A 10,826-nucleotide genomic window follows, 5' to 3' on the forward strand; every position below is an offset into this window, starting at 1 on the left:
AAAAAAACGAAAAAACAAAAACGAAACACAGATTGACCATTTATATAAGACACACACTGATTGTCTTTTAAAAACTACATCATGACTCCTTATAAACATTTTTTTTTTTTTTAAATAAAGTAGTGCATCTATGACAATCAGTAAAGCACAATTCACTCAGCCCTGAAGCGTTCAGTGCCATCTAGTTGCCATATGGCCATGCCATGAGTTGGCTAACACTGGGCACCGTCATGGGTGCAGACTGGACCCCCGAGCTTGGAGAGATAATGAACTGCCTGAGCGAGAATGGCCTTCAACCTTTCATCCAACACATTGGCTAAAAACTATGGTGATCACCAGTGTATGGAGACACAGGATAAATAGAGGTCCTTCATTTGAGAAGTTTTGTTGGGATCCAAATCCAGAAGAAAGGGGGCTTCTGTGGACAAGAATAAAAATGTCTTTGTCGTCTTCAACCAAGACATGGCTCAATCTGGAATGTCCAAGTGTCTTTGTCACAAAGAAGGAAAAAAGGAAAAAGTTCCCAGTTGGGTTTCACAAAACTTGGAACTTCCAAGATGATGTCTGGTCTTTATAATCCAAGCAGTCAGCGTTGAAGTTTAACTTCCAGGAGGCTGTTTGATCTTTATAATCCAAACAGTCAGCGGTGGAGTTGAACCCCAAACTGGAGGCTCCATAGGCTTGGGTGGACAGGGAAGCAGGAGACTGATTGAGATGACTGGCCACTGCGTTGGTGCCCATGGGGCTTAGTGTAGCTCCTGGTCCAGGGAGCTGATGGTGCATAGGTGTCAAATAAGATCCACAGTCCATTCCCCCAAAGTAAGATGTTGAGCTTGCATATCCTTGACTGTAGCCTGAAGCTTGGGTGTAGGTCATGGGGTAGGACCTTTGCATACAGGAAGAGGATGTCGAGAGAGGGTCAGAAAGAGGAGATATGGAAGCTGGGCTCCATATAGACACTGGGACAGTACTGCTGGAGATCACAGGCACAGTGGTACTGCAAGGAGGGGTGAACTGACCACTGGTGCCACTCTCTGAGCTGACCTCTCTAGCAGGAGATGTCTTCTTCTTGGCAGGCCTTACTTTGTTCTGACCCCCATTCTGCTGCTGCTGTTGCTGCTGGCGGCATTTCGCTCTACGGTTTTTGAACCACACCTTGGACATTAAAGTAAAAGCAATGGAAATTAATTAAAAAATAACACCTGAGGCCGAGAGACATGCAAACAGTGAACTAAGTGTACAAAGGAAATGCAATCATGGAGCCTCAGGTGGCTGAAAGGCTCTGCTACCAAGCAAACTGAAGGATCATCTCAGAAGGAAACCTTGCAAATAATTGAACAAGGATCAGGAGATCTATTATCTTCAGAAGGGATCAATACATGTACAGGTAGAGAGGAAGGGACAGAGTGGAGATGGTGATGATGATGAAGACCCTCACCTGCACTCTGGACTCTGGTAGATTGATCTTTAAAGCGACTTCTTCTCTCATGAAGATATCAGGGTAACGAGTTTTGGCAAAAAGTGCTTCAAGTACATCAAGCTGAGCTCTGGTGAACGTCGTCCGTTCCCTTCTTTGCTTTCTTGGGGTAGCTGAAAACATAGCTATTGATCATTGGTTTGGTGTTATATTCATGGTACAAGAACAATACTAGATCACAACTTGGGTTAGTCGCCATATGTCCCAGAAGCATAACTGCAGAAGTTCTTCTTCTAGAAGCTACACTTTTCCCCCCACTAGTGTTTAGTAAAGAATACATAAATAAATGTTATCTGAAAAAACAGTATAGCTTCTCAGTTTTTTTTTTATCTTTTAATGTTTTTGTATTAAGAAAAATAAAAATAATCTGAGCTAAAAAAGATTTGTTTAATATTTATCAGTAATAAAAAGTATTTGGAAGTAAAATAAATATCTCAAGGCAAGTAGTAACACATGGAATAATGTGTGTGTATAAATATAAATGAGCATTTTTAAACATAATTATAAAAATGAATAACTGTAAAAATACACTACACTATAAAACTATAAAAATACACTATCTTATCCATCTACATAAAAAATTTTCAACGGAAAATGTGAATCTTTAAATGGCTAAAATATTTTTTTTATATATTTCATTAAATAATAATAAAAATAAAAATGAATTAAAGTAAAATGTAAAGTAAATTAATGAAGTAAAGACACACATAATTTAAGATTTCATATTACAGGCAAGATTAAATTACACTCCACCAACTGCTCAGAATTTTAGTTTTTGGTTAATAAATCTGTGCATGTCCCTCCACATCTAGGTGCTGAGGTTTAAGTCGAAGCATGACTTACCAGGGTATCCCACCGACGGATGCAACAAATCCATCCCAGAGGTAGTAAGACTGAGCCCATTGACTGCATAAGGTGGTTGCTTGAGATAAGACATCATGCTAGTATATTGGCTTGGAGCACAGATGGCAGAGCAGTCTGGAATCGTGGTGGTGGTGGTGTGGTGGCAGCAGCAGGTTGTGGAGGAGTCCAGGGATTCTCTCTTCCTTTTAGTACAGTTTTCTACAAGTCAATGGGAATTGGTTGATTAAGTTGAGTATGCTTGGGGGCAGGCAGCTCCTTTACCTATGGTGACTTGTTAATGTGTGAGGTTTACTAGTCAATTGCTCATGCTCTTAAAGGGCCCCCAGACCCCCCAGCTGCCTATAGACCAGGGGGGGATGCTGACTAGATCAACGTGTCCAAAAAGTTACTCCCCATGCATATATACAACACGCCTTCCAATGCAACATTACCAGTGTATCCATTTGCATAAGACTCATTGGCTAGCACTGCCTAATTGTCTCAAACAAAAACTTGATTGAGGCCATTTGCAGAGACAAAGGACACCTTGGCTAAATAAACAATGGGGGGAAACAAAGCCTTTTTGGGTGAGAAACAAAGACACAATTCAGGAAACCAATTTCTGCCCAGTCTGCTGCCTATTAGAAAATGCATTCATGTTAATTATCCAATGCATTTTGTTACCAGTTGGAAGGATCTGTGGGTGAAATGGGAACACAAATCTGACTTTTAAGCGAGGTTCATCTTTGGGAGCCATTTTCACCCAATTAGTACGTCTCCTAATTAGATTTACAGGTAACTAACTGATTTATTGGTGCCTTTAAAAAATATGTTGATTATAAAGTGGAAAAGTTAAACAAACAGCACTTCAAATGGCAATGAGAAGACAATCATGGACGTCATACAAGTAGTGTGCACCTTTCACACAATACACACAAGGAAAAATGCTCTCATTTTACTGCTCCATAGAGTGGCATGGGTTTGGTGTTACAAGGGTTAAAACATTTATTAATATAATTCATGAAGAAAATATATCAATAATTTTAAAATGAGATGGAAATAGGGTCATTTATTTGTGTGTGTGTATATATATATATATATATATATATATATATATATATATATATATATATCATAACTCAATAAAGCTGTTTTAAATTAGTACTAAGTTAAAAAAGGCTATTTGAATAAACTGTTATTTAAATATTTACATTTTACATTTGGGAGCAATTAACAGTGGGTGCACTAAATTCCTATTTTGTAGAGGTAAGAATTGATTAGAAATTGTTTATTAACACAACACGTGTAAAATGTATAAAAACTCAGATTAAAACTCACTTTAGCTGTTTCAGTTTCATAAAAAAAGCTAATGACTGAAAATGTAATTTTTTTTAAATGCAAATGGTGCAAAATATTCTGCATAGGCATTTATTTATTATTATTATTATTATTATTATTATTATTTTTAGAATAATGAACAGCAGTAGACATAAAAATGACAACTTTTAATTCTGCATTATCTTGACTGGCAATAATAAAAATAATAGCAATCATCACACAGCCTCCTCCATGTACAGACATCACAGTTTAGTGAGTTCCCCCCTTTTCTCCCCACTTGCCTAAAGTTCAGTAAACGGTTCCACAAGTGCAATCTGTCACTACTTCCCCCTAACCAGTCGCTCAATAATAATTACCTCGCCCAAGAATTAATTATAATAAATGTTTTCTTGATAAATTAACGAGATAATCTGAGTGGCACAAGTTCCCTAATTACAGGACGCCATGCAAAGCATTGGGGCTGATTAATTTTCTGCATGATAGCTAAGAAACAAAACACATACACCCTAATATACTGCTTCTATACAACAAATATAACACAACCAAGTGCACAGGCCCTTAGAGAATTATTTTATAGAGCCTTCTGACACCGTATATTAAAAACTGTAACTTAGAATCATTTTTTGTGTTCATTGTTCATTATTTTTTGCATTCCAGTTAATATTGTCAAACAGTTTAGGTCACTTTTTAATTGCAAACATTTAGTAGTAAAATTAGCATCACAGCAAAGTTTTTGGACTACACACAATTGATACAATTTAAAAAATATATATATATATATATAGGTTCTGTATGTAAAGTATTTTGTATTTTTGAAATATTTTGGACTCAATCTAACGAATAATACACGAATAAATTGAATATTATAAATAAAATAAATGCATTGTTATATTAGAAATACAAAATATAACATAATATAAAACACACTATATTATCAATAAAAATAGAAAAAGTTCTAAATAAAAATATATGTTTTGTTAAACTAAATATTATGCCAGCCTACAGTAACATTGCTCCACTCGCTGTGTAATTATTTGTTCTTTAATTATCTCCTAGCATCTGCTCTTGCCTGTAACATCTGTCATCAGAACACACACACATAAATGAATTTTATATGTAGTTAGACCAACAGACACAAGGCAAAAACGAACTATGATTGATGCCTATTCTGTCTGTAATAAATTATGGGCCACTTTGCAGAACATTTCCCCCCTTGTCCAACCTATTGATCTTAGACTAAAAGAAGAAATCTATTTGTCGATAACTGGGAGACTGGGGGTTTAATACCATTTATTTATTTTTTTATATTTTTTTTTTACATTAATATCGATCAAGAACTTCACTTAGGATTGGAGGGTGCAACTAAAATTTATTTCTGCTTAAGGGAAAATAATAATAATCCCCCTCCCCTTATTTCCCACAGAAAGAGAGAGAGAGAGAGAGAGAGGAAAGGGGATGAGACTCCCCGCCTCCTCAATTATCTGGTTAGCACTGTTTGTGTATTATCTCAATGAAGACACAGATTTAAGTTTATAAAAAGAATGGACTTCCATGGACTTCTATGTACAGTCTGCACAGGCTCCTTGGCGGATGCGTTTGGTTATTGCAAGCTCTAAATAGGTAAATGACAAACCTGGCCAAGTCTTCCAATTCTGTGCAGGTAGTGCTAAGCAATGGGGGGCACTAAAGGGGTTCATTGAACTAGTAGCCCTAGTGCTAGTATTATTATGTCTTGTGTATTCGTTGCTACTTTCGTCATGAATCTAATAGCACGTGATGCATATGCTTTCAATGTATGGAATACTCTTTGTGGAGGCGAGGAAGGGGTCTAAATGTAAATTTATATTGGCATAATGATTGGGTTCCTAGTCTTTAATGAATAAACTAATGAACTAATTATTGCCTTACATTGAACATACAAAGGGTGGTGGTTGTGGATTCAGTTAGGGAAGACAAAAAAACCGACATGTGACAATGGATAATGTGTTTTTGGCTCTTTGGTGGAGGCTAGGTCATGTCATTGTATATTGGTAAATTAAAGGCAAGCCTGTCTACCCTGTGTACAGTGGATTGTAGACTAATACAATATATCGTTTTTACAGTCTAGACCTATTCTGTGTATGAGCGATTCTTTAATAATAGTAAAACACATAAAATGATTGATAGATAGATAAGAGATAGATAGATAAATGGATAGATAAGGCAGATAGGTAGGAGACAGATAGTACATAGCAGATAGATAAATACATGGATAGATAGATACATAGATAGAGAGATAGATAAATTGATAGACGAATAGGTAGGAGAAAGACTGATAGTACATATGAGATAGATAAATAAATGGATAGATAGATAGATAAATTTACCTTCAAATGCTTTGTAAATACAGAAGGGTCTTCTCTTTATCCCGAATCAAGTTGCTTTAGTGGAAAGGAAAAACAACCCCCTCTCTCCACCCTTCCTAGGAGGACTGGGAGCAAACTAGAAGCTTAAAAGCTGTGATCTCCCTCTTCAGGCAGCACATACAAAGGGGGAGCAGGAGGAGGATCTTGTGTCTTACTTGCTCAGAGCTCAGGTTCTGTCCCTCGCTGGAGAACATTTGCAGACAAGGAGCCTCACTGGCAACTTTTTGACGCAAACTCTCCAGCCAATGGCAGAAGGAAGGTGATTGACACTTCTAAGCCAGAGGGGAAAAAAACAACAACAGGGGGAGGGAAGAAGGGAAGAAGGCCACTGCTGCTCCAGAAGGACAGGCAGGCAAAGCAGCTCCAATCACTGCCTGTGCAATGAACGACTTGAGAATAAATACAAATATATATATATATATATATATATATATATATATATATATATATATATAAAATATACATAAATGTAGTAACATCAATTAATTGTAGGTTGATGACAAAAGTTTGATCTTAATCCAGAAGATATTTTTTAGGATTTTTTAGGATTACCGGGGAATGCACTGACAAGGGATATGTGAGCAGCACCCTTTCCATAAGGCTATAGAGGGGATAATACAGCACACAGGACTAAACAAATAATCAATGAACAAGGGCAGTGCAAAGAGTACAATAAAAATTTATACAAATTGATACAATTTGTATGTTTTGGCGCAAGGAAATGGGACGGGTTAGAATTTCATAGGTCACACTTTGATGGTGACTTTTTTTTAATTCTATAATAATGTATTACTCTTTTACGTCTCAGTCTATATAATTCGGAAAATTAAGGATTGCACTTTTCAAGCATTATTATGATTTAGTAACTATTATGATTGCACCCGATGATGTGTAATGATTGTCCTACTGTCGTAGGTATAAAGAATATACACTATTAGCAAGTAAGTAAATAGCATTGCTGATTTTCTCTCATCTCATCCTGATGTGGTTTTATACATTCCCGTGCCCTAAAACTAAATAACGAATTTACTTGTAAAGACATAATAACCTCTGCTACATGTTCTAATAATAATAATTATATATATATATATATATATATATATATATATATATATATATATATATATAATATATTTAGATAGATACAGTGATAGTAAAACCCATTAATAATAACTCATGTCATGCCCTGTGCATCCAGCAAATATTTGCTAATGTTGTAGTGAGCATCCCCTCAAAGGGCAGGCTAAATAACTACTACCTGGGGGAGCAGTCATCATAAGTCCATGTCCAAAGAGGTCTGTGCTGTAGGATCAGTGTGGATCTGGTTGCATTTGGTGCTGAGAGAGGAGGCTGCAAGTCACTGACTCTGCTGTGTCCTCTAATAACTTTCTCTATATAATCTTGTCATGAATAAACCTGAAGCAATAGATGGACAGTTAGTTAAATAAACAAGTCTCCCTGCACTTCGCATGTGGAAAGTCAGGCTGCTATGATTTTGTCACGGTTTAGTAAATTTACCCCTTTAAGAGGCTTTTATAAATCCCTGTACACACCTTCAGCCAGATTTGAATATAGATTTAGGGTTTAAAACCCAGAAGCTGGGAACACTGCTTTATCAAAGAGAATTCTCCTTCCCTCAGCTAAAGAGCTCAGAGAAGGGGGAAGCACACATCATCTCTGGAGGAATTTTCTTCTCTTATTCCAGCTTCTTCAGAGCCAGGGACATGAGTGACCTCCTATCAGGCACCTCTTCTCCGTATCCTCAGTGCTCCTGGAAGATGTAGAGCTATAGACAGATCAGTACACACGTATCAAGATCTGAAAGGACCAAGAGCAGAGGATACGCTGGTACCTAAAATCCCAAATGCTGTAAGTCACATTCATCAGAAAACTTCATAACAACTTGTTGTATCCAGTATCCCCCAGCTATACTGGTTGTGTGACATACCTGTCTACTGTATAATGTATGTGCATGACTATCTATCTATCTATCTATCTATCTATCTATCTATCTATCTATCTATCTATCTATCTATATATCTATATATCTATATATCTATCTCTCATATCTATCTCTCTCTCTATCTATCTCTCTATCTATGTCTATCTGTCCTATTATATGTATAATATATTTATATATACGCGTATAAATATTATCTATCACATTCTTAGATGTACATATATATTTGCTGGTACTATCCACACAACAGTAGGAAATGATGTAGCAACATCAGTTTGCAATTCATTGTAATATGCATTTTTGTTGCTGATGAAAATATATAATTTTCAAATGACATAAAAAATATTATGCATTGGCTATAAAAAATTAGAAAAACATAAGAAAGTGGCAGTACACCCGCTGTAGTATGTGATGTGCACTTAAATAATTTAAAACTTTATTTTTGTTGGAAAATGCTACAGCACACACTAATAGTAAATAAATAAATAAAGCCTTCTATTACATATCTAGTTTCAAAGTAATAGGTAGATACATTAATAAATATAAGAGATGACAGAGAGATAAAATATATTTAGGTATGAGAGATGATAAGTAGATGGATAATAAATAGATGATAGATACATAGAAAATACATATAGGATAGATACATATGAGATAGATATGAAATAGATAAATAATAGATAGATATATGGATAGATAGATAGAAAGATAGATAAATAGATAGACATTTTATTGGAATAAAAGTAAAAGGACATGGTTGCAGTAATATCTTCATGCACTTTTCTGAAAATCATTGCAGGATGGTAAAGTAATAAATGGTCAATCAATGGTAGTGCAATATAGGTGGATGTATACATTCCCGAGGCTATATACAGCAGCTTCTTGCAGGAAGAAGGCAGCAGCTCTGCTGTGTACCCAGGATTTCTGTTATAAATGATGTGTGTTGGACAACAGTGAGAACTGTCCCTAATCCTGCCTGCTAAACAGCACATTGACATGTAGATGTAATACTATTATTCCATTGTATCTGCTAGAAAGAAAGCCACAAAGTCCACAAACAATATACTTTATCCGTCCACTGAAGCCACACAGTAAGGTCTTATCTGTCTCTCTCATATCTATCTATCTATCTATCTATCTATCTATCTATCTATCTATCTATCTATCTATCTATCTATCCCAAATCTATCACCTTATTGATTCTATCTATCTATCTATCTATCTATCTATCTATCTATCTATCTATCTATCTCATATCTATCTATCTATCTATCTATCTCCTATCTATCTATCTATCTATCTATCTCATATCTATCTATCTATCTATCTATCTATCTATCTATCTATCTATCTATCTATCTATCTATCTATCGCATATCTATCTATCTCATAGCTATCTATCTATCTCATATCTATCTATCTATCTATCTATCTATCTATCTATCTCATATCTATCTATCTATCTATCTATCTATCTATCTATCTATCTATCTATCTATCGTATGTATATAACTATCTACCTATAAAGATGTAGATAGATACAGTAGGTACATAGTTAGGCAGACAGACAGATAAATAGTAAACAGTTTTGGGTCAGTTATTATTTTAGCCTATGTTCTAAGAACAAACTATAATAGATCCTTTCATACATCCTATTTATTTCTGCAAAAGAAGTACAATTATGTAAAATGACATTTTACAGGATCCAAAAATTCAGTGTCTTTGGGTCCTGATAGAAATAGATTAAAAAAAGATTAAAAGACTGATGTAAGCAGATGTTATTTTACACATCAATTGTCAGTAAAATAATAAAATATAGCAAAATATACAATGTCTGATCATGCTGGAAACTTGGCTTAATTTTGTACCCTATATCCTTACTCCCCAGACAAATACATTTTCTTTTCTAAAGGAAGGGGGTTGCTAAATTGTCCTTATATTTTATGTAGATATCACCTTTGGGGCAGTAGCATTTTATTTGGTATTTTATTTTGTAGAATTGATCCAAACTGGTTGGACAAGTGATGCATGCAGATATATCATTTTGTATCAGTAATTTGGTTCTGTCTTCACACAGACGTAACAGGGGCTCTGTCCATGCTGGAGCTTTTCCTTCTAGATTTTGATCTGTGCTATTAATCAAGAGGCAGAGGTATTAAATCCGCAATCCACATAGGTATTAAATAGGAATCTTTTGTTTTAACAGACAATATATTGAAATAAAAGGGAAGTAAATGCCAATATGGGGCAGAGAAAGGTCCTGGGAAAAAAAAAATCGTCCTGAGTGCAGGTTTGCATTTGTCTGCATCGCATAGAAATGAATTATATATATATATATATATATGGAGTTTGTATGTTCTCCCTGTGTTTGCGTGTGTTTCCTCCGGTTTCCTCCCACACTCCAAAGACATACGGATAGGGACCATAGATTGTGAGCCCATTGGGGACAGTTGGTTGCTAATGTCTGTAAAGCGCTGCGGAATATAGTAGCGCTATATAAGTGCATAAAATAAAAATAAATAAATATATTATAGCATATGTATTATATCAGTTTTTCCATTCATTGTGGTAGTGAAACCTTGTATGGAAACTGATGCCACAATTGACCCCAATGGGATTGTCTGTGGCATCCAGCTCATCAGTTGTAATGCTGATTGTCTTTCTGCGCCAGACAAAAAAACGCAGCATGCAAGATTTTCTTTCCGCCTATGGGCACCGGATCGGTGCACAAAGTGCACCAAAAAGTCATCGGTTGCACTCTCCTACTGCATAAAACAGCTAACCAGATACAACGGATGTATGT

At 35.6% G+C, this 10,826-nt stretch overlaps 1 protein-coding gene across 2 annotated transcripts; it reads right to left on the reverse strand.

Annotated features, from left to right (window-relative positions):
- Positions 1 to 534: 534 nt before the first annotated feature.
- Positions 535 to 2,417, reverse strand: OTX2 (orthodenticle homeobox 2). Of its 2 annotated transcripts, none has more exons than XM_040411837.1 (3): positions 2,321 to 2,417; positions 1,439 to 1,590; positions 535 to 1,155 (listed from the first exon to the last, which is right to left on the reverse strand). In XM_040411837.1, the coding sequence occupies exons 1-3, from the start codon at positions 2,415 to 2,417 to the stop codon at positions 535 to 537; spliced, it is 870 nt and encodes a 289-aa protein (XP_040267771.1). The 2 variants fall into 2 exon arrangements, with proteins under 2 accessions (XP_040267771.1, XP_040267770.1); XM_040411836.1 differs by having other exon boundaries at positions 1,439 to 1,602.
- Between the last annotated feature and the right edge of the window lie 8,409 nt (positions 2,418 to 10,826).

Source organism: Bufo bufo, chromosome 11 (assembly GCF_905171765.1).
Source record: "Bufo bufo chromosome 11, aBufBuf1.1, whole genome shotgun sequence".
Classification (NCBI taxonomy): domain Eukaryota; kingdom Metazoa; phylum Chordata; class Amphibia; order Anura; family Bufonidae; genus Bufo; species Bufo bufo.